At 40.1% G+C, this 25,175-nt stretch overlaps 1 protein-coding gene across 1 annotated transcript in view; it reads right to left on the bottom strand.

Annotated features, from left to right (window-relative positions):
* The window catches only part of HECW1 (HECT, C2 and WW domain containing E3 ubiquitin protein ligase 1), a 253,789-nt gene that overhangs the window by 61,045 nt on the left and 167,569 nt on the right, over nucleotides 1-25,175 (bottom strand). The window contains exons 14-18 of the mRNA XM_060156217.1: nucleotides 16,960-17,094; nucleotides 8,428-8,533; nucleotides 7,414-7,510; nucleotides 1,345-1,428; nucleotides 834-943 (exon numbers count right to left, since the gene is read on the bottom strand). Coding sequence (XP_060012200.1) covers nucleotides 834-943; nucleotides 1,345-1,428; nucleotides 7,414-7,510; nucleotides 8,428-8,533; nucleotides 16,960-17,094 — 532 coding nt within the window. The remainder of the gene's footprint in view (nucleotides 1-833; nucleotides 944-1,344; nucleotides 1,429-7,413; nucleotides 7,511-8,427; nucleotides 8,534-16,959; nucleotides 17,095-25,175) is intronic.

The following is a 25,175-nucleotide window of genomic DNA, read 5'->3' as shown; positions in this document are numbered from 1 at the left end:
CTTCAGTATCTGGATCCCATGTGGGAGTACGGATTTGACTAAAGCTAATTATCTTGATGAACCCAGGAAATACTAGCTTCTTTTTCCGCTAAACGGTTCAATAGATATTTCCTCATTTGGAATGGAACATACCCACAAAAAATATCATGAGTTCTAATTCTAAATTCATTCTAATACACAAAGAAAACTCTAGGGAAACAATTTCACATCATGTTACAAACTTCTTTGGCACCTTCACGGGGGCATAATGGTGGTCCCTAGTAAGCATGTAACCTAGTGACTCCTTCACAACTTAACAGAAAGTTACTCAAATTGGCATCTAATAACATTCTGATTCATGAGGCAGAATGTTCCAGAAAGGGCTCTTCCCTTTTAAATGCTCAGAGAGTGTGTTTTAGAACAAAACAGCAATTTAGAGCAGGGGTCTGCAGACTTTTTCTGTAAAGGGCCAGATAGTAAATATTTTAGGTTTTGGGGGCCATACGGTCTCTGTCGCTCTGCTGTTGTAGCATGAAAGTTGACACAAAATATATAGATAAATGGGTGCGGCTGGGTCCAATAACATTTTATTGATAGACACCAAAACATGAATTTCATATAAGTTTCATGTCATGAAATATTTGTTTAGTGAAAAATGTTTCCAAATGATTAAAAAATGCAAAACACATAACAGCTTGGGGTCATTACCAAAACAGGTGGCACTGTGTCAACACCCAACTTAGTGTGCAGATGATCAGAAAATTGAGAGGGGACTAAGGGAGAGAGGGCACCTTCATCAGGTGGAAACACAGGTGGCCACTTGCAGGAGACAGAATGCCAGACCCTCACGTTACCTGGGGAGTTCTGAGGTGACGAGCAGGGTGAACAGCGGGGAGAGAAGCTGTACCCAGGGTGGAAGGCAGCCTGCAGGGGGACATAGGACATAATCTCTTCTTCAAAGAGACTGCAAAGTAAAAAAAAAAATTTTAAAGTTAGTTCTCTGTCCATGAGAGAATGTTCACAAATTGGTGTAAGAGTGGTTACAATTCTCACGAGACAACGAAAGCACTTAGATTCACTTAGATGGGCACATCCCGGCATGCAAACTCTCCCTGTCATTTTAAACCCTAATTAATCCTACAACAAGGTCTCCATCAAGTACCATATGTAGCTCTTGATACCCCAGTCTTACATGTAGAGAAAGAGGTGAATAGCAGGTATAAGGGTGGGAGCCCTACTTCAGTTGCAGCCACTAGAATATTCTAGAACAAGCAACGTGTGTTTCAGTCTGGGCCGTCCTGGAGAACTGCCCAGAGCAGCTTTTCCAGTTGCTTTTCCAGAACTGTTTCAGGCTCAGCCCCTTACCTCAGCAAAATGACCAGATCTGCATCACAGGACAACTTTTCAAGCCCATGATTACCCTCGGTCCGAATGTAATGGATTTTCTCCCTAGAATAATGTGGGAAGGAAAATAAGAATTACACACCGATGCATAATTTAAGGAATGAACCCCATTCTGATCCCCCTTTCTCTTCCAATAGGGCTGAACAGTGATGTTCTAATGTCCAGAGTATTTCGAGGTATTTAAGTTCATATTGCAGGTTCCCATGATGCTCGCCAAGGGATCACCTTTCCTCAGACTCACACGGGGACAGAAGCCAAGGAGCACAACACAGGTAGGTCCTCAGAGAGCCACACAGTTGGGAGTGGAGCTGGGGTGGACTGCTGTGGGTTCATGGCATCTTGGAAGCCATGGGAAGAAAGAGTGACGAGGTGTCTCCTGAGAAACCTTATGCCTGATGGAAAATGAATTAACTCCACACTCAGTCCAGAGAGGGTCTGGCCCCGGAATACAAGAGAGTCTTCCAGGTCAATCTGAGTATAGGCATCAATTTCTCTCTGTTTAATTACAACTCATGCATTCTTTTTCACAACCTCCAACTCCAACCTGGCAAAATGATTCCAGTAAGTCTATGGATAAATAGCGTTTCTTTTGATCAAATGAACTTTGTAATGTGCTTCTCTGACATTCAGATATTCAAAGATTACAAACACTATGGCCAAGAATCATTCCCTTATAGGTATGCTTCAAAGAAGTTAAAAGTTTTTCCCTTTTCTTGAAGAGATGCAGCAGAAATCTGAGAAGACTTAAGGATTGATTTTTTAAAAATATTTCAGTTTTTTCTTTTTTTGTTTAAATTTTTGAGATGATTTTAGAGTCACATGTACTTGTAAGAAATTAATAAAGAGTGGTCTAGTATACCGTTTAATCAGTTTCCTCTAATGAAAGATTAAAAATAAATCTATTAATAAAAATACTATAGATACAACTTTTTTCTCTCTCTGATTAGAGTAATGTGAATCCAAATCTTCATCATAACTTGCATATTTTCAGGTAAAAATATAATGAACTTGACATTTTGGTGTGGGTATTTTTAAGAAGACAAGAGAAACTTTTTGGCTTCTACAAAGATACACAAAATGGGAGTAAACAGAGAAATGCACTGTGGTCCAACCTGAAGTTATGGGTAGAGTACTGCTGCAGTAAATGCTATCTCCAAAACCTGTGGGTGATCATAGTGGCTCCTCTGACCAGGGACTTGGAAACTGGAGCAGACCTGTCCACACATCATTTTTCAGGGAGGAGGTGGAAGCCCGGCCAAGGTTACAAGCACCAAGCCTCCTCCACCAGCTGCTTCTCCCTCCACATCCCTGTGCCCTTGACTCCGTGTGCCTGAGCACTGTCCTCCAATCCTGACAGCATCTCACAGCCCTCGTTTGGAGGATTCTCGTGGACCCTGTTCCTCTGGTTTACCAACTGCAGCCCCACGAGGGACTCTCAAATTGATGTGTTCCCCCAGTGGCAATGTCCCTGGGGCAGGTCACCCTGCTGCCCCAAGGGACCCACATTTGGGCAAGCCCCTGGTCTCCCTGCCTGGGGAAAAAGGGAGAGAACATTCTAGGGGGTCACTCTTTATTCCCTGGGTTCCTGGGGAAACAAAGTCCAAAGAGAGTCAAGTCCATGAGGGCAGGAGATCACCCTTCCCAGCCATGGGAAGTGGTACCCTCTGTAGTGGTTCTACCATCACCCTACCTACTCAGACCACATACACGTATTAGAAAGCCAAGCAGAGTTTTCTGAGAGTTTTGGTTGTTCTTCACGGGACATTACACCCTCTGTCATGTATGTGAAAATCTCATGCAGACCTAGTGTTCTGAGGGGCCTCCAAATGTCCCAAAGGCACTGAGACCTGGGGGAGATCTCTGAGGGTGAGAATGCCAACCGCCTCTCCTACACGCATCCCATCAGGAAAACACCAGTGTAAGGCTCCCCTCAGAGCTCAGGTCAGTAGAGCCACCTGCCTCCTTGACATCCTGGCATCTTCATTTGTGGCCTCAAAGACCTTAAAACTCAATATCCACAAGGAAATCCTTGCCATCCTTCCATCACTATCACTCAATTCTGATCATGTCTTTCATGGCCCATAATACAATCTATAGCTCTATATTTGGCTTTAAAAAAAAGTCACACTTGTCTATCATCTGTCTTCCCCAATAGATAGTAAGTCCCATGAGAGAAGGACCGATGTCTGTTTGGCTTAGATACTGGGTACACAGCCCTCGCACAATCCTGATTCGGAATAGCCGCTCAATAAAAGCACTAGTCGAAGGAAAGAAAGAATGAATGAGGATGGCTACCATGACCCTGAAACTTAACAGATGTCATTAACCCCTGGGTTTTATGCCTCCGTCTTCCCTCTCCCCATGCGGTTTCCTTATGCTTCGTTACTTCTGCTGAACACAGTTTTCTGAGAACTCATCCTCCACCCTCCAACCCAACGACTGGCTTTGCAAACCCAAGACAGTGGATCCATGGCTCCTGGAGAATAGCAGTGACCATGGGGTCATGGTCCCCATGTGGGAACCACAGAGGAAGCAGTAAGTTCTTCCTCTGGGCAGGGTCATGGGGAGAGGAGGTTTTCCTTTCAACTACTGGATCTCTAAAGTCAAGCTGACTCACCCTCACACCACATCTAGGCGCAGGCAGAGGCCTAGTCATAGGCCCAGTGCCCTGTTTTTTGGATCCTGACACCCTGAAGAGCAAACTCTTGCTCTTGTTCTGCCTTTTGGATTCCATGACCTCTTACGTCAGTTTCTGATGTCACTGTGGGCTTTCTGTTTTTGATGAGCTCTTTGGGTTTTCAACCTGGGGTCTATAGGTCCTTTAGGATCCATTAACCCTTTGAAATTATATGTAAAGATTTATGTCCATATATGGAGGACAGCCTATAAGAGCTTTCATCAGACTCTCAAAGGAGTCCTTAACCTTAAAAAGGTTATTAGTTTTTACATGAATTTCCAATTTTTTTCCAGTTCCAATATTCCCTAATTCCAAGTCACCCACATCTGGAAAATCTTAATTGTACAATTCCACACTGCAAACCCCCCCCCCCGCCCGCCAGAGGTTTCTTAGATTCTGTTATAACGTGATACTACACAACAGTGCTGAAATTGTTTACTTCCCTTCAGAAACACATTCCACTCTTCCACACAGGGGATTCATTTGATTACTTTAAAAATGATTTAAACAGGACTCTAGGGCCTTTGGGGAGCTCACATTTCTCCCAAAAGTAAGCAGTGAACTCCTTATTTAGTGGTAGAATCTGTAACGTAGAAATGTTCAAGAGCAGTGATGTGTCAGAAAGTTTTCAGGTAGTACAACACCTCTGAAAATCCCTTGGAAATTCCCTTAAATTATTATGTACCGTGAGCCAGAGAGCAGCCCACGAATGGACCGAGGATGGCCCTGCCTTCCGTGACACAGTAATAAAACTTGGGCAGAGATGAACACAAGTGGAAGTGATGATCAGTCAAGCTGAAGTCCTTTTGTTCACTCAAAAAGTAATCAGTGTTTCCTATCTTCAAAGTAGAGGAACCAGGCTCTGAGGCAAGAGTGGTTCAAAGACCAAGAAGATATAGACCCTGCCCTAAGACACTTCCAGTGTCGTAGGAAGACATTAGTCCATGGTAGAATACAAGGGATAATGGAAAAATATCTTAGAGGTACAAAACCAAATGCTATTAAATCAAAGCAAAAGAACTACTGAAGTCTGCCTAGATCACCGAGACTTTGCGTTTGACTTGAGCCTTTAAAATGGGTTGAAATGCCTTTAAGAGAGAAGCCATTCCAGGAAGGGTGTGGGTAGGAGAGGGCACAGGCTGTTTGACGGAGGTGGAAGACACCAGAAGGAAGTAAATACAAGCACAGGACAGTGGAGAGTTAGATTAGAGCCAGTCTTAGGAGACTACGGCAATTGTGCTTAGAAATCTTGACTTTATCACATACCTAAACAGGAACCATGGGAAGTTTTTGTTTGGGGGCATTATTTTGTTGGTATTGAGTAATGAAATTGAAAGTATTTGTCAATGAATTTTGAAATCCTGGAGAGAAAAGCTGTAGAAGTGACTCAATATAGTTCATCTCGTTCTTCAATGGCAATGAATTCCAGTCTTACGAGAGGGTTTCCATCTTTCCTTAGAGCGAGCTCTGATGTAAGAAAGGTTCCATTGAAACCAGTTCCTTTTTGGAGAGGGAGCTCGTAGTTTCATAAGGAAGTGAACAAAGAATTCCTCCCCCGCCCCAAAAACCCCATGTAAATAAGCCAATTTTATTAGTTGGTGCATTTTTCACAAGTTCTCAAAGTATGCTCAGATTCCACCTCCCTCCCCCCCCCCATGAAACTAAGGTCTTATACTAATGGGTAGGCAGGAAAACCTGCAGTAGATCTATATAAATAGCCTCTTTCATGTGGGCTCAGAACCTCAGGAGGTGGGCGAGAGTCCCCGAGTCACAAATCTGACCTAAACTGCTCAGTGGACTGGCTAGGGTGGGCAGAGCAGGGATTAGAAGAAAGGCAGGGCTGACCAGAGGCCCTGCGGGGGTGAGGGCCAGCGGCCGGGTCTGGGACAGGATGCCAGCCGGCCCCCTTACTCACAATGAGGTTAGTATCACCTGCCCATCTCTGCCTTCCTCCTGCTATTGTGTGGTGTACTTCCTCAAGGACTAAATTCCAGAGAGGGTCCTTAGCTGCTCTGAGGTCCCCCGAAAGACAGTCTGAGAGCCACTGTGGTGGCCAGCCCTGAGGATACTCCACGGGAAGCTTTTTTCAAGGGTGTGGGTGACACGGGTTATAGGAGGTAATGCTGTTTATAGTAGAGTGATAGGGAGTATCTTCTTAAGAGATCCCTGCCAAGTCCGGGAGAGAGATGATGAGAATCCAAACCTAGGCCATGGCAGGGAGAAGAGAAAAGAAGGGCTGGAAGCAAGTGAGGAGATAAATGTTTAGATGTGAAGCTGAAGAAAGAGGGCGGAATTGAGATGATGGGCATTTGGGAGGATGCAGGTTCTAGTTTGCGCAGAGTAAGACCACAGGGAAAAGAAGTGTCAATGGGGGTGGTGATGGAGGGGAAAAGAACAGTGAGTGATCCATCCTGGCATGACTAGCAAAGAGGTTATTTTTAGGTGTTGGTGACTCATCGAGGAGGTCAAAGTAGAGGATTACGGTTGTCAGCCACATTCAAAAGACCACCGGATGGGAGGTGAGGAGTTAGGGGCAGTCACTGGCTGCATCCCTGCCCACCTTGCCTGGTCCTTTATACACAAACCCAGTGAAGCATCTTAATGGTGCCCACATTGTGACCCTGTCTCAATGATTGAGGAGGCTGAGGGTAGAGGATTAAATGACATGCCCCCATCACTGGTCCCTAAGTGCTGGAGCAAGTATTCAAACTCTGAGTGCACACACTTAACCATTGTTCATCTCCAGCTTTTGAAATGCTGGGTAGTAAACTGAAGGAGAGATATGCTTGAATATCTTGGTGAGAAAGTGGCATTTAAGTTCAGAGGATATTTTCTCTTTTCATCACTTTGGGTGGCTTTCCCTTCCAAATAAAGTGATTCAGAGTTTCAGAGACACTCATTCAGAAATGACCGTAATGGACATTAGGATTTAAGGTGTTAGAACACATGTGATACTTTTTGTTCGCTGGTTTATTTTTGAATATAGTCATCTAATATCTGGTGCACCATCAGACAATTATATTCTTAAAACAAAAATAATTTATATGGTGCTTTACATAAATAATTTTTTGATGAAAACTATTTTGCTCCCTTTCCATGCTTCTCTCCAAATCAATGGAAATCATTTTAGCATCGTAAGAATAATAGGTAACCTGGCATGATAACTATCTCTGACTGCAACACTTTAGAGAACATTAGAAACCCCTGGATCCTTCATTTTAAATATTCAGGTTATAATTTAAATGCATGAATAAAACACATCTTAAGTGTCTGCCCTCTCTCCACAGAGGCTGCCCCACCTGGAAAACCAGCAGGAGAGACCTGTAGGTAGAGGGTGGTAGACAGGCCCCTACCTGAGTGTGTGGTTTCTCGCCAAACTTGGCTGACGCTCTTGCAGCATTTCAAAAATGTTTGGCTGGCGAAGAAATGCCACAATCTTGTCATTATATGCTGAAACAGACAAAAGCACAAGTTGTGGTTGAGTCTTCAGCCCAGAGATAATTTTGCTCATGATTGGAAAATGGCAACTAGATACCAGGATTTAATGGAGGAATTGAAAAGGCAGGGAGCAAACTCATCAAAAAATGTAAGCTCTTGAGGGTTTTTTCTGTGACATAATGGTATGAGTATTTTTAAAAGATCAAACCCAAAGTGAAGCAGATCTAAGTTAATCATCTTTAATATTCTAGGAACTTAACTGGGTGTTAACTCATCCCCTTGTGAACAGATGGAGAAGAAAATAGATCTTCCAGGAGGGGAGTACTACTCTGTTCTTTCTGAGTTCTCTTGCCATTTTGCCACGGCAAAAGATTCTTTATGAGTTCAAAGAAATCCTTTTCTGAGCACTTGCACTTATGACTTTGGCCATCCGTTGATTTCCCAATGGTGATAATGAAAACATCCGAATCCATTTAGACTCTGTCACCTCATTTCCCTTGATACAGGTGGCATGTGTTTTGGAAAGAGGCAGCTGAGGTTAGGAATGGAGACTGCCAGTTTATCCCCATACATGCGTGGGAAGAGAGGTCTAAAGTGAAAAGTGCACCTAAAAGCAACAAAATCCGTCACCTCATTTAAACTGTGCTCTCCTGGGACCCAGCTAACAAATCACTGAATGGAATAAACAAGGCGGGGGGAGGGGAATGACGGTCTGGAAGAGACGGGAAGGAAGAGAGGGAAGGGAAGAGAGAAGGACAAAATGAGGAGGAAGGGAGAGGGAAAAGTGGCAAGTGGGGGGATGGGAACAAACGATAGGGGTGTGGACTATACCATACGAGAGGAAAAACAAAACACAGAACCCTGACTATTAAAGGAGTCACGATAAGAAACACAAAGCTATCCAGGGGTTCACAAAGCGTGATACATACCCAGTGGCAGTGACTCATGTTGATGTTGGCTTCGAATAGCAGCTACTAGGCTGTGTCCTGGCCTGGCCAGTAGAGAGGCTCCTCTGTTTCTAGAGACTTCTGAGGCCTAATTGCAAAATAAAATCGTTAGCGTTAGAAATCTCAGCCATTTCGGATGAGCTCTGGAAACTAATTTTTCAAAACGAGGGGTAAAAAGGCCCTGACATCACCTAAATTAAAGAAGCAATGAAGTTATAATCCTCAAAGTGATGGAAAATAAGCAAGTTTTAAAAAAATGACTCAGTAGAATGGTCATTAATACACTGAATAGACTAAGAAATATTTCTCATCAGAAATACGTTAAAGAGATGTAAATAAATTCTACATGAATATTACTGGTAAGGTAGGTTTATGACCTTCATCTCTAACAGGCAGCACTGAACTCCATAACTGAATGTGGAATGGGCTCGTTTTCTTAAATAGTGTTTATTACACTCAAATGGCATTTCTTTGTTTAGTGCCTATTCTTTCGTTCACTGTGCTGGCTACTCTTCACATAGTATCTCATATCCTCACAGAATTCAGCAAGATAAGCATTATTCACTCCCGTTTACAAATGGGGAAACTGAGGATCAGAGAAAATTAAGTCTTTCCAAAACTTTCAAGTGTAAGAGAGAGAACCAGGATACTTACTGATGACTGACTGCAAAGAATTTGTTTTACTTCCCCATACTCCTACCCTGCATCCAATGTCTTGGTTTGGGTTGGACATTTTGACCTAACTTCATGGAATATGGAATTTGCTTAGCTTAAAACTGATGCTTGTGATGATTAACTTTAATTTAGCTTGACTTAAAATTTATATAAATTCCCTAGGTTCTAGAGCATGACAATGAGTTTCTACCATGCTTCCATACATATTTTCCTCCTTGTAGGACCCTTGCAGGGTAAGCCATTTAAACCAAGGCACCACAATGGAGATTTTCCACACTGGAGTACATTCACCAGATATACTGGGTTTGGTGTAAATTATGACTCATTCTATGATATTTGGCAAAGTAGCCAAAACAGACTTTAAAATATTTAAGAATTTTGAAGATGACATTGTAAGATACTCATAAAGGGCTCAAACATCCAGATAGAAAAAGGAAAGAAAATTCTGAGACCAGAATTCACTGACACAGAATTCACGAGAGGTGATGAGCTCCTATGCTCCAAACCCCAGAAAGGTCCAGGTCAGTCTCAAAGTGGTCACTTAAGACTAGGCCACATGTGATATTGCAGATGACACACTAGGGCAGATTACTTAGGGTTTCCTAATTACAGAAGTGGTAATTGCTGGCTTTCCTTTAGGTCCTACTTTCATGTCTCACACAGACAAGAATCATATCCTTCGTATGAGATGTGCTACCAGTTCGCTATCTGTATGCGGCAGTCTTTGAACTGCTCTTCTGGAATTAGTAGGGATACAGATCCATCCTTTTCCTCTCCAGATCCTTCTCTTTGCCCATGGCTCACTTGAGGGACAAGGGAATAGATTTTGTGCCACTCTGGGTGACTTCTCACTTTGATGCCATTAGCACCCAGCTCTGTTCAGTGGGTGTAGCCAGCCACCGACATTTAGACGCCAGCGCTTCTGTAACAGCACTTTCTGGTTATATGGTTATAATGCAAAGTGATGAAAGAAAGGTTTGCTGATGACTTACATGCAATAGTGAGTCTCATATTTCTTTCTTCTCCATGAATTAATAAATACATAAAGGCTTTCCGGGACTGAAATATCTCTTTTCCTTCAAGGGAAATGTGTCAGTCCACCTTAATGTGTGTTTAAAATATTTTTTGATGCTGTAAAGACAGGAATCTCAAAAAACCCTCAGTTGAAGATTATCCAAGTGATGAATTACAGAGAGAAATTGGGGAAGCAGATAGATTTGAGAGCGGAACTCAAGAAGACTTGGCTGTGCACTGAACCTGGGCGATGCCTGCAGTCACACCCCGAGCAAAAGTGGCTAATTGTCAGTAGTTGTCTGGAAATGAATAAGGCTTTGAAACAGGAAGAGGCTCACTTCTCTTCCTGGGGGGGGAGGGTCATAGGGAATTCAGGTGTTGCAGATATGCCTTAGGGAAAACTGGTGCCTACTTCTGAGGTCGCCTACTTCTGAGGTCGCCTACTTCTGAGGTCACCTACTTACTGGCAAAACTAAGCCAGATTGAAAGACTTCAGAAACAGAGGAAGGTCAGCTACTTTGAAGGCTGAGGGATATGCCACGAGTGAGATGGAGGAAACAACACAGGGTAGCGGTGGGGTTTCTGGGGTCCGCGAACCATGGAAACAACGGCCAAGAATAGAGGAGGTGATTGTGAAGTGGTACTGGATGGCTTACAGGGGAGAGAAGCTGAGAACGGGAGGGCTGAATAGAAACGTGTTTCTCCAGCCAGGGGCCAGGAATTTACAGGGATGGAGACAATTCAGGTAGGGCTAAGGAAGGCTCTAATATTCTAAGATTGCGTAGAACTTGGTATGTACTAGGATCTTTGTGGGCCAGAAGTGGTGCTAAATGCTCCATCCTGAGGGATGTCTGACATCAACTGAGTGACCGATTTGGATCTCACTGCGAACACGATGCTAACACTTGCTTTCCTAACTACTGAAAATACCTAGAAGAATGGCGTTCCTATTTAAAACCAAGATGATATGACTCACTGAATTCCCTAGAATTTGACACTTTTTGTCTCACTGAGGTTTTCAGGCAGGGCTGTGTGTGTGGGTGAGAGGGTGAGAGAGAAACAGAGAGAAGAGAGCCCCATGTGACTACTTTTAAGATTTCTTTCCCTTTTGATGTTGAGATAGCTTTAATCATAATTGCAAATGTGCAAACTTCAAACATTTAGCTCTCCAGACAACACAAAATAGATATGCTCAGAAAATAGTTTTCAGTGACTGGTAAACAAGCTTCTCTTCTGTGTTGCAACTCGGAAATGTCAATTGGTGGTTTTAAAAAAATCTGTGATTGCAAATGGTAGGTTTTAGACTGCATTTGGGTTAATAATCAGCTAATGCTCTCTTGAAAACACTGGAGACCTGATAATAAAAAATAGCGAGTTCAGGGGAAAAGCCCAAGGGATGAATTTACGTTCATCTCTCGATTCCTTCTGTACTCTAAAAATGGAGAATTAACAAAGTTTGGAAAGCAAAGAGAGATCTATGTTTGAGTTTTTCAACATATTTATAATAGCGAAAAGTGGGTGATAAACAGAATGTCCAGAGAAAGGCTTGAGTCAAATTATGGCAAATCCATATGATAAAGTATAGCAGAATTTTAATGGCATAGAAACTATCTACAATGTACTATAATGGTAAAGGAAGATACAGAACCATAGACAATATGATTCAATTGTTTACTTCTATGTTCACCAGGAATTGTCTCCAGATGGGGGACTGTACCTGCCTTTTAACTTCTTTTCCATCTGTGCTTGTATTTTCTCCACTCATTATACACTGTTTATAATTCAAAAGTGTATTGTCACAGGTGTCTGAATTTTACAAACTTCCAAACAAACTGTAACCAAGTACAGGTTACACGGAATCAAGAGGGAAACTACCGATTTTAAAACACAGTGCAAAAGCTACCCTCCCCAAAGGGCAGCTTCCTGCATGACGGCCTCTGTCATCAGAGCTGATGCAATCACTTTTGTCGTAAGAACAGCTCACTGCAAAGAATGACTCACGGTGACTTCTGCTTTGAGAGTGAAAAGTCAATTTTCTTTCCTGCCAGACTCCTGCCCTTTCCTTGAGGCAATTACTGTTAAGCATTTTTATGTGTACCCTCCCAGAAATTTTCTATCCCTAATGACTTTCTAACCTGACCAAGATAAGGTGGTGAAAGAAATTAACATTATGTGTTCTGTTATCCTTCCTTATTAATGTTAATTTATACTGCAAACTGCAGTATAAACAAGACAAAATTTGACCTTCCGTGATTTCCTTACTGATAGAGAGATGGGATCCAATATTTATGGCCCTATGTGCCCCTTCCATTTATCTATGTCCAATTCCATTTGGACACTATGGAAGAAACCAAGCCTGTTTTGTTGGTACTTAAATATATTGCACACAGATGTGCCACTGTATTAAAATGCATGTTAGGGCTTCCCTGGTGGCGCAGTGGTTGAGAGTTCGCCTGCCGATGCAGGGGACACGGGTTTGTGCCCCGGTCCGGGAAGATCCCACATGCCGCGGAGCGGCTGGGCCCACGAGCCATGGCCGCTGAGCCTGTGCGTCTGGAGCCTGTGCTCCACAACGGGAGAGGCCAAGCAGTGAGAGGCCCGCGTACCGCAAAAAAAAAAAAAAAAAAAAAAAAAAAAAAAAAAAAATGCATGTTAAAGTGTCAAATAATGATCTTTTTATGCATAAAATCAAATATGTTGGGGTTTTGAGGGGAATTTTTACCATTTAGGATCTTGAATATAGAAATTGATTTTGTTTTTTGCCTCGCCGCACGGCATGTCGGGGTCCTAGTTCCCTGACCAGGGATCGAGCCCACGCCCCCTGCAGTGGAAGCGCGGAGTCCCAACCACTGGACCTCCAGGGAAGTCCCTAAACACTGATTTTAATTCCATCCTTAAATGCAAAGGATAAAAAAAGATCAACCCCTGGGCAACACTCAAAAAATGGCTCACAAAGGTGAACAGAAGAAAAAACTGGTTCCTAAAGTTGAGGTCTAAGAAACATCTATAGTGAGTTCCCCATTGCCCATGAGAGGTGACACAGAAAAATCGCAGATTATGGAAACAGTTCACTGATATTCCTGAGTCTCCGTCTGCTTAGCTGTCATTTCTAATCGGCTCTCCTGCTGTTTCCATACTCATCATCAACTTACCTAAAGGCACACCTACCAGCCTCCCCACCTGGCTTTCCTGCTCATCTTACCTGTGAGCTGTTTTTGGGACTGTGGGTCAAGCCTCGCAGACTCTAAGAACCACAGAGCTGGAAGGGGCTTTAGTGGCCATCCAGTCCCCTTGTCTCCAGATGCAGACGGGGAAACTGAGGCCCCGGAAAGGGAAGGAAGGCGCGATGGCACACAGCACCTCTGCGGAGAAGCCACAGCTGGGACTCCCATCTGCTAACCCAAGTCCCAGGTACCCCTCCTCCACAGCCCTCGACTTCCCTGAGGTTTTGCTGTCTCTTCGTCACCCCAGCTTAGGGCCTCATCACCTTCCACCTGGTCTGGGGCAGTGGCCTCTCATGGCCTTTCTCTCTCAAATCTCTCTGTGCCACAGTTCTGCCTCTTCTTGGCTGTCACTGTCTTCTTTAAAAATATGAGTTCACACTGGACTGGGAGTTGGGAAATCTGGACTTTGGTCCTGAACTCCCTGGGTGACTTGAGCTCTTGATATTTCAGTGTACTTGACTGTGAAATACGATTCTTAACTGGAGTGGAATTACCATCTAGGAGTGTTTGGAGATGCTCAGGGCTATTTTGTTTTGTTTTTGTTGTCATAGTAACTGGTGAGGCGGGGACATTCCTGAAATTTAATGGATGGGACCAGGAGAAAAGATCCTGCAATGGGAAGGGATGCGTCCACGCATCCGAGAACTGTCATCCCAAATTGTCAATAGTCTCCTCCTTTGGAGAAGCAATGGGCGAACTGATCTCTAAAAGCCCATGTTTACATATAAATCATCATATTATTCTTCTCAAATTCATTCAATGGACTCATAAAAAAGTCCCAGCTCTTCTACGTGGCATTCAACGCTTTCCAAAATTCAAGACAAAAACCAAGTGGAAACTTACTATTCTGGTCACAGTGAACTATTTATTCCTCGTCTTTCTGCAGACCTTTCTCAATCCCACCTCGGCACTGACGCTTGTGCTGTGCTCTCTGTGGGGCTGTCCTTCCTCTGTCTTTGTACTTAGCTAGGTTTTACCGATTTTTCTAGGTCTAGGTCAAGTACCTTCTTTTAAAAGATACTTTTCCTTGGCCTCTTTTGAACTGTGGCATCTGTCCTAACGTCTCTCTTGGCACTCAGTCGTATTCTAATTTCTCCTGTTACCTAACTCTGTGTGTGTTTTTGGCCTGGCTTCAAAAATAGAATACAAATTTCTCCAGGACAGGGATCGTATCTCATACATCTTTGCATTTCACAGTGCTCATGGCAGGCCATGCACTTAATCAATGTTTGGGGCACAGCAAACACAATTAGCATTTCTGCCACACCCCTCTCTCTATTTTTATACCCAGGTCCTCCTGACTCCTCAGTCCCTAGGCTGTGCGTTCTCACAGTAAGAGGAACCAGGTATTTGTTTTCACAGAGGCTGGGTCTCTGTTTTCTCTGGTGCGCTGCCTCTGGGTCAGATATCCTCTGCCTCCCAGCTTCTGTCTTGGTTGCTTTCTTGGTTTTCCCTTGTGTCAGTGAAAAGCTGCCAGCAGAGAGAGGTTGGGCAGAGAGATGAGAGGGGTTTAAAAACCTGACGGACAGTCAGTTGGAGACTGAATGAATTAGGAGGCAACCAGATGGCTGAGGCACACTGACACCCTTTTGTCATTATGTGTTAGACTTTCTTGGCTTGATTCAGACGGCATTTTGTTATTAATATTGATATTCAACGTGACTGTGTTTGGGCTAGTCAATCACATCAAATAAACGTTTTGGAACAGGGAATGCGAGTAATGCTCACGATCTTAATCTTGTTCTTTCAACAGGAAGGCTCTAATATTTACATTTTCGGGTTAATTTCGTATATGTGTAACAGATCTATATGTTTAGGGTTTTCACTGAGTGATTGACTTTAACAAAAAATGAACCGTGGTGGATCTGTCTGCGGTACTGAGCTTCTTTTACCTCATGCAGTTACTCTATGTTAACACTGAAATTACCTTAATAATATTAAAGAGCTTGGACATTTTAAATACATTAAAATGGCATATTTCAAGTTGATGCAGAATTTTGAATTTATCTGTTATCATATCAAGACAATACATCTTGAAATTTCTGATGTGTTATAAAAGAGAGGGGGACTATACGTGTTGAGCTGAGAAGTGGAGGCCTGGCTTTCTGTAGCCTGTGAACGTGTCTGCCGCTGAGCGCCTGGTATCTGAAGCGTCCTGAAACCCACAAAACCCTTGGGGAGGTATAATACTCCCTCTCTGCATGGTCACATACAGATTTTACGTCTATGCAGAAAGAGTTAACATGCTTTCAGAGGCATCCTAAAACAATGATATTTAAGATGACTCCATGAAAGAAAAATTCAATTTATCACACTGGCCTTAAACCATGAGTACCCTTGGTTGGAAATAGTTACGTTTCTCAGTGTATACAGATGAGTCCCCCGAAAAACCAGTAAAGATTTTCTTTTTGTGCACTAAGCTTTCATTAAAACAACAAGCTCTTCCCTTGAGACCCATGTTTATTCTCTGGAGGCTGTCAGGTAGATGGTTATTTTCTGTTTCTCCAGAGACGTCCACTGTGGCTCTCCCTGGAGTGACTCTCTGTGGGACCGTATAGATATATTTCTTTGCTTCCTATACCACTTTCTTCATTTTTTAACCTCATGGTAATCTAACTCTACAAGCTGCTTCATGGGAAATGGTTTTCAGAGCCCACACCTCCTGAGATCCTGGTGGTTTGTATGAAAAGAAGGTGTAGCTACTCGGGAAATGTCAGTGAGGACATAAAGGGATTTGCTCATTTTAATATCAAGAGCTGATTAGCGATAGAAGAGAGCTTTGTTTTGAGTTTTGGTTTGAGAAAGGAGAACAGGAAAGGGTATGGGATATAGAAACAGGAATTCAGAAAGGCAAGGAACCTGATGTTTAAGAAAGGGGGCAGCCTTTTAGGTTGTTACGTAATATTGAGCAGTGTTCCCTGTGCTACAGGAAAAGAATTTGAAAAAGAATAGATACATGTATATGTATAACTGAATCACTTTGCTACACACCTGAAACTAACACAACATTGTTAATCAACTATACTCCATATAAAATAAAAAGTTAAAAAAAAAAAAAGAAAGGGGGCAGCCTTTCACGGCCCAGCAGAAGATAATCATGTCGAGTGAAAGAAAATATAAATCAGGGAAGAGGAGATGGTAGGGTGGGAACAGAGCATTCATGTGGCCCAGTTGATTCCCCCAGTTTTCAGTCCATGAATGCATTACTGAAGTCTTTTCCAGGATCCAGGGAGAGGTAGAAGTTTAAATGCAGTCATATGCTGCCTAGCACTTCCACGGTCTTTTAAGAATTTCCATGTGACCAGTGGGCCTGAGGAAGCACCTCTCCAGTCATAAGTGTAGGGATGCATTTTCAGTCTCCTTTAAACTAGATCAATTTTTCAGTAGCGTGATTGTGTAGGACAAAAGGGGAGGCAGAAGGAAGGCAATCTGAAGATGGGTCTAGGGCACAAAGTGGGTGCCCCGAGTCCTCATCCACTCTGCTAAAGAGCATACGGATATGGCTCAGCTCCTGGAGGAACAGACAACCCTAGATCCTGGCTCCACCAGCAGAGGTAGTCTATGGTCCTGTGAACGGTGGGGCAAGGGGAGAGGGGTTTACCTCTCCAGCGCTGTAACTTCGGAGTCTCTGGAGGTGCTGTCGATGTGTCAGATGGTTGGGAAGACGCCCATTCTGAAGAGGGATTCGGGGGTCAATGAAAGTGGTAGCTCGACTGTTGTGGTCCACGAAGAAAGACTATGGACAGACCAGAAAAGAGCACATGGATGAGAACCAGCCAAATGAAGCCAGTGATACCCGGGAGCACTCCAGGGCTCAGTCATCATGTTACGTGTGTCCCTCCTTTTCATCTACTCAAAACTAGATGGAAGATGTGCCTCTGCTTCTGCTTGCTCAGCAGTTCAAAGAAGCAACGCCAGTCGCTGATAATCACTTTACACGGTGGAGTCACGGAACAGTGAGCATAACACCTTACCTATCATGGAAAATTAGAGAAATAGAGCCTTTCATGGATAAAAGTCATTCTAGTAATTAACCATTTGTAGAGCATTTTGTTTATTTTTTAAATAAATGCTCTTTTTTTTGATTATAGGATTAGCATAGTCTCACGGAGAAAAAAACTTGAAAAGGATAAAAACGTGGGAAGAAGGTAGCTAAAACCATCCCAAATATTACAATCTAAAGGTAATCACCGAAATATTTTGCTGAATGTTTTCCATTTTTTTCTCTTCCTATGCAAATATACAAATATATACATACCTTCCCACATCAGCACCTACAATTTTGTTGTAAGATTTTTTCACCTATTATTTTATGAGCCTTTTCCTATGTTATTAAGTATTCTTTTAACACAGAATTTTATTGATTATATGGTGTTCAGTTTGATGAATGCATAATAATTAATTTCAGTACCCTCTATCATTGGACACTTGACTTTTTACTGTTTTATAATAATGCTTCAATAAACACTCTTGTGTATAAATCTTTGTGGCATGTCTGATTAGTGTATAAGTTCCAATATATGACAAAAGTCATTCTTTAAAACTAAAATTAGTTACCTTTCACAAAAGAGAAAATTAATACTTATTTTTTTTTCTTTTACAAAACCTTCTGTACTAGAAAATAATCTTTCAAATACTCTCTTCTGAGCAAAGTGTAATATTTGGTAACGATATCTTTGCCTTAAATGACCTCAACCAGTGCTTGTTTTAGACATGTTCAGGTGTCACCTGACAGAAGTAGGCCAAGAAATATTATACAGATTTGGAAATTATTCTTGGGGAATATGAGCTTATGATTTAAAGTACTGTAAACAAGACTCATTGTAAACCAATCTTTTAAAAAGCTTTATAAAATGTCATACAGGAAGTGGGTTTCATTAGGGAGATGAAAAATACTCACAGATACTAATCATGTGAATTAGTATCTGTGCCTGGTAATAAAGTTTCCCAGAACAGCTTCCCACATAGAGCCAAAAAAGAGCTGTATGTCCAACAACAGAGGGGACTGAAATGATGTCCCCTGAAACACCGTGTTAGATGCTCAAAAAATGATGCCAGTGATATAAAAAAAATACAAGAATCTGAATAAGAATGAAATGTGAGTGGGAAAAAACCCAACATTTATCAACATGTTTACATGAGATTTTAAACACGCAAGTATAAGCTAAATTAGTGTATAGTAAAAGGAGACATTATTCAACTATATGTCAAAGTTTATAAATTAAAGTTAAATGGGTTCCTTATATATATGTATATGTGGTAATTTTTTAGTATAAATGCCTAAAAGTTGAGTTAATTACTGGGTTAAAAGTTAGGATAACATTTATGTTTATTGATCCATATTAACAAACTACCTTCACAAGAGCCGTACATATTTGTCATCTTACCAAAAGTCCATGAACGCTTTTCACGGACTTTGCCAGTGCTGAGTATTGGAAAGAACTCTTAGAAATGTTGAATGGTAAATAATGATGAATTATAAGGGAAGCCAAACATTTTCTCCTAAGTTTATTTGTCAATTTCTTCATTGGAGTGTTGTCTACTTTGCCTTTTCCCTTTTTTGTTGTTAGGATGTTAAGATTTTCTTTAATTTAAACGTGCTTACTCATGTGCCTTCACACTGCTTTTGATTTTCGTTGGCTTTGTTTTCTAATACACAGAATTTTTTAGGTTCTTATGTATACAAATCTCTCAATTATTTCTCTCTAGCTAGAGGTCAGTTAAATGCTTAATTATATTTTTCTAGCTTTATTTTTGGTGGGTTAATTGTTTCTGGAAACTTATTTTGGTATGATGTGAAGTTGTAATTGGATTTTTTTCTCCAAGGGCTTATTTTTCTAAATCACCCATTCCCTATCGTTTCATTAAATATAAATTCTTATAAATACCATGGTGTGTTTCAGGAATATTTTATCTGTTCCAATGGTCTGTGGGAGTTTCACTGTTCCAATTATTAATGTCTGTAGGGCAAGTTTCTTCTTATTATTTATCTTTTCCAAAATTTTCTTAGGTATTCTTGCCTGTTTATTTCACTTTTCCAGATGAACTGATATTAATTTTATTAATTTCCAAAATAGTTTTAACTGGCAAATAATGATAATTTTGTCTCCTTTTTTACAAGGGCTCTTTTACCTTTTACCGCCTTTTTTTGTAATACATGCAAGAACTTCCAAAACAATGTTAAATAAGATACGGCCGCTGCAATCTTCTTGTTCTGTATTTTGATAGGAAAACTTACTAGGGTCCAATTGTAAAACAGGACATGGTTCATTATGTTAAGGGAGCCTTTATTTTGTCATGAAAACACACTTACTTTTCTACTTTTCTAAGACTATGTTTTATTTTTAAAACATAAATGTGTATTTCATTTTTATCAAGTACTTTTCTAGTATTTCTTAAAATGATCAACTGAAATTCCTCCTATAAACTATTGGTTAAAATACTAGAGATAATAGATTTACTAGTAGTAAATGACCCTTATATCTTTGGGAGAAAACCTATTTAATTGTGGTGAGACATTCTTTTAATATACTGTCAAATTCAACTTCATTTTAATTTTTTTAATTTGTTTTTAATTTTTGTTTCAAAAGCATTTATTTATTTTTTGTTATGCTAATTACAGTCTTCACCAAATAGAGTATAAACTTGTATCTGCTAGGACAGTGTTTTACTTATCTCTAAACCGCTCATGCTGTGGCACTGTATTAGGCATAATACATAACTCAACAATCTGTGAGCACAATTCATGAATGCATGACATGAGAACTTTGATTGCAAACACTTCATTTTTAAATATGAGCTTTTTGGAACTCAAGTGAATTTTGTGTATAGTTTTTTTAAAAATTCAGATTTCCCTAGTTTTACTTGTACTCATCTGTGTACGTTTAGTTTTATACAATTTAATCATGTTCATGTATCCACCACCACAGTCAAGATACTGAACAGTTCAATCACCATAAGGACCCTTCATGGGGCCCTTTCCAATTACACTTACCTCCCTTCCTTATTCCTCTACCCCATTCCATCCTTGACCCCTAGCCAATAACTGTTCTCCATTTCTGAATTTCTGTCACCTCAAGAATGCTATAAAAATGGAATCATACAGTATGTAACCTTTTGAGATTGACTTTTTTCACTTAATATAATTTCTGTGAGATTAATCCAAGTTGTTACATGTATCAGCAGTTCATTCTTTTTTTTCATTGCTGATTACTTTTCTATGGTGTGGATGTACTAAATTTGTGGCAACAGTTTTTGCTTTCCGCCTAGTTTCATAAGCAAAGTTATAATGGCTTCATGAAATAAACTATGCAGTTTCCATTTTTTCCCATGTTCTGGAGTAGAGCATGAAGATATCTGGGAGTGGGAAATGCATTCACTGATACATTCTCCAAATTATTCTATAAGTCTATTCAATTCTTTATATTTACCAAGTCAAATGTATATGAATATATATATAATATGTAAATTATTCATTTCTTCTAGATTTTCTGTGATATCAAACATTTATTTAACTATTTGTTAAATAAAGAAAGAAATGTATTTTCTTTTTTCCTTTTAAAAATTTCCCTGCACCTGCTACATCTCATTTTGTTCATTTTATTTACTATTTCTCTCTCTTCTACAACAACTCTTACATTTACTTCTTACATTGTTTTCTAATTCATACACTTCTGCCTTTTATTTTTTTCAAATAAACATTAAAATACATTTCTGCTTTAATTACTGTTGCTTTTTTATCTTCTCTAAATCATTGATTTGGAAGCTTATATTTTATATTTATTTTTCTTCTTTGATAATAAAAACCAGTGCTGCTAGCCCTTTGAGTACATGCTTTCTTACCTCATGCTTTATTAAGTACTACTCTCTTGCATTTTCAATAACTTCTTAAAGATTTCTAAGTCTTAATTTTATTTAAAACCCAACAGTCACATAGAATATTGTTTTGAATTTCCAACTAGCCCAGTTTTTGTTTCTGATGGTGGTTTTTAAATTTGTTATTTAAAATTTGGCTTTATTGCTTGTGGCCATGGAATGCAACTTGGGTATTTTCTGCTTTTTTGTTTTCTTTGTGTTATAGAATGTTATCACTTAGAAAAATGGTCCATAGATCTTGAAAAGATGTTGTAAGCTCTTTTTTTTTTATTGTATTTATTCCTTGGCATTTTATTCTTTTTGGTATGATTTTAAATGGGATTATTTTCTTCTTTCTCTTTCTGATAGTTCACTATTAGTGTAGAGAAAAGCAACATATTTCTATATATTAATCTTGTATTCTTCAAATTTACTGAACTCTATTAGTTCTAATAGTTTTTTGGTAGATTTTAGGGTTTTCTATATACACTATTATGCCATCTGTAAATAGTGACTCTTTTACTTTTTTTCCTTCCAATTTTTGATATTTTTTATTTCTTTTCCTTGTCTAATTGCTGTGGCTAGAACTTACAACACTATGTTAAATAAAGGTGGCAAGAGTGGGCATCCTTGTGTTGTTCTTGGTTTCAGAGGAAAAGCTTTCAGTTTTTTACCACTGAGTATGATGTTGGCTGTGGGTGACAGTATGATGTGGATGTTTGTCATAAATGGCCTTTATTATGTTGGGATATGTTCCCTCTATACCAACTTTGTTGAGAGTTCTTTATCATAAATGGATGCTGAATTTTGACAAATGCATTTTCTGCATCTATTGAGATGATCATGTGATTTTTATCCTTCCTTTTGTTAATGTAGTGTATCCCATTGATTTGTGGATGTTCAACCATCCTTGCATTCCTGGAATAAATCCCACTTGATCATGGTATATGATCCTTTTAAGGTATTACTGAATTTGATTGGTTAGTATTTTGCTGAGCATTTTTAATCTACATTCATCAGAGATATTGCCCTGTAATTTTCTTTTTTTCATAGTGTCTTTGTCTGGTTTTGGTATCAGGGTAACAGTGGCCTCTGAGAATGATTTTGTGAGTGTTCCTGCCTCTTCAATTTTTTGGAATAAAATACCTAGGAGTAAACTTAACCAAGGAAGTGAAAGACCTATACTCTGAAAACTATAAAACACTGATGAAGGAAACTGAAGATGATACAAAGGAATGGAAAGATATCCTGTGTTCATAGATAGGAAGAATTGTTAAAATTTCCATACTACTCAAAGCAATCTACAGATTTAATGCAACCTCTTTCAAAATACCTATGACATTTTCCACAGAACTAGAATAAATAATTCTAAAATTTATATGGAACCACAAAAGACCCAAAATTGCAAAAGCAATCTTGAGGAAAAAAGAACAAAGTTTTCATGCTCCCTGACTTCAGACAATACTACAAAGCTACAGTAATCAAAACAGCATGGTACTGGCATGAAAACAGACACACAGATCAATGGAACAGAATAGAGAATGCAGAAATAAGCCCATGCACTTATGATCAATTAATTTATGACAAAGAAGGCAAGAATATACAATGGAGGAAAAACAGTCTCTTCAATAAGAGGTGCTGGGAAAACTGGACAACTACATGTAAAAAAATGAAATTAGAACATTCACTAAACCATATACAGAAATCAACTCAAAATGGATTAAAGACCTAAATGTAAGACCTAAAACCAAAAACTCCTAGAAGAGAACACAGGTAGAACACTCTTTGACATAAATTGGACAAATATTTTTTGGGGTCTGTCTCTCAAGGCAAAAGAAAGAAAAGCAAAAATAAACAAATGGGACCTAATTAAACTTAAAAGCTTTTGGACAGCAAAGGGAACCATTGACAAAAAGACAACCTATTGAATGGGAGAAAAATACATGCAAATGATATGACTGATAAAGGTTAATAACCAAAATATATAAACAGTTCATATAACTCAATATTAAAAAAAAAGAACCTGATTAAAAATGGGCAGTAGGGGCTTCCCTGGTGGTGCAGTGGTTGAGAGTCCACCTGCCGATGCAGAAGACATGGGTTCGTGCCCCAGTCCGGGAAGATCCCACATGCCGCAGAGCGGCTGGGCCTGTGAGCCATGGCCGCTGAGCCTGTGCGTCTGGAGCCTGTACTCCGCAACGGGAGAGGCCACAGCAGTGAGAGGCCTGCGTACCGCGAAAAAAAAAAAAATGGGCAGAAGACCTGAGTAGACATTTTTCCAAAGAAGATATACAGTTGGTCAACAGGCACATGAAAAGATGCTCAACATTGCTAATCACCAGAAAAATGCAAATCAAAACCAGAATGAGATATGTCACCTCACCCTGTCAGAAGGGCTATTTTCAAAAAGTCTACAAACAACAAATGATGGTGAGGATGTGGAGAAAAGAAAACCCTAGGACATTCTTTTTTTTTTTTTAACATCTTTATTGGAGTATAATTGCTTTACAATGGTGTGCTAGTTTCTGCTTCATAACAAAGCGAATCAGTAATACATGTACATATGTTCCCATATCTCTTCCCTCTTGCACCTTCCTCCCTCCCACCCTCCCTATCCCACTCCTCTAGGTGGTCAAAAAGCACCAAGCTGATCTCCCTGTGCTATGCGGCTGCTTCCCACTAGCTATCTATTTTACGTTTGGTAGTGTATACATGTCCATGTCACTCTCTCACTTTGTCACAGCTTACCCTTCCCCCTCCCCATATCTTCAAGTCCATTCTCTAGTAGGTCTGTGCCTTTATTCCCGCCTTACCCCTAGGTTCTTCATGACTTTTTTTTTTCTTAGATTCCATATATATGTGTTAGCATATGGTATTTGTTTTTCTCTTTCTGACTTACTTCACTCGGTATGACAGACTCTAGGTCCATCCACCTCACTACAAATAACTCAATTTCTTTTCTTTTTATGGCGGAGTAATATTCCATTGTATATATGTGCCACATCTTTTTTATCTATTCATCTGTTGATGGACACTTAGGTTGCTTCCATCTCCTGGCTATTGTAAATAGAGCTGCAATGAACATTGTGGTACATGACTCTTTTTGAATTATGGTTTTCTCAGGGTATATGCCCAGTAGTGGGATTGCTGGGTCGTATGGTAGTTCTATTTGTAGTTTTTTAAGGAACCTCCATACTGTTCTCCATAGTGGCTGTACCAATTCACATTCCCACCAGCAGTGCAAGAGTGTTCCCTTTTCTCCACACCCTCTCCAGCATTTATTGTTTCTAGATTTTTTGATGATGGCCATTCTGACTGGTGTGAGATGATAATCTCATTGTAGTTTTGATTTGCATTTCTCTAATGATTAATGATGTGAGCATTCTTTCATGTGTTTGTTGGCAATCTGTATATCTTTGGAGAAATGTCTATTGAGGTCTTCTGCCCATTTTTGGATTGGGTTGTTTTCTTGTTATGGAGCTGCATGAGCTGCTTGTAAATTTTGGAGATTAATCCTTTGTCAGTTGCTTCATTTGCAAATATTTTCTCCCATTCTGAGGGTTGTCTTTTGGTCTTATTTATGGTTTCCTTTGTTGTGCACAAGCTTTTAAGTTTCATTAGGTCCCATTCATTTATTTTTGTTTTTATTTCCATTTCTCTAGGAGGTGGGTCAAAAAGGATCTTGCTGTGATTTATGTCATAGAGTGTTCTGCCTATGTTTTCCTATAAGAGTTTGATAGTTTCTGGCCTTACATTTAGGTCTTTAATCCATTTTGAGCTTATTTTTGTGTATGGTGTTAGGAAGTGTTCTAATCTCATACTTTTACATGTACCTGTCCAGTTTTCCCAGCACAGAGAATCCCAGAGATGCTACCAGAAAACTACTAAAGCTAATCAATTAATTTGGTAAAGTAGCAGGATACAAAATTAATGCACAGAAATCTCTGGCATTCCTATACACTA

This window comes from Lagenorhynchus albirostris, chromosome 8 (genome assembly GCF_949774975.1).
Source record: "Lagenorhynchus albirostris chromosome 8, mLagAlb1.1, whole genome shotgun sequence".
NCBI lineage: Eukaryota > Metazoa > Chordata > Mammalia > Artiodactyla > Delphinidae > Lagenorhynchus > Lagenorhynchus albirostris.
Note: the sequence above shows the minus strand (reverse complement) of the source record. Positions and strands in the feature narration are given on the sequence as shown.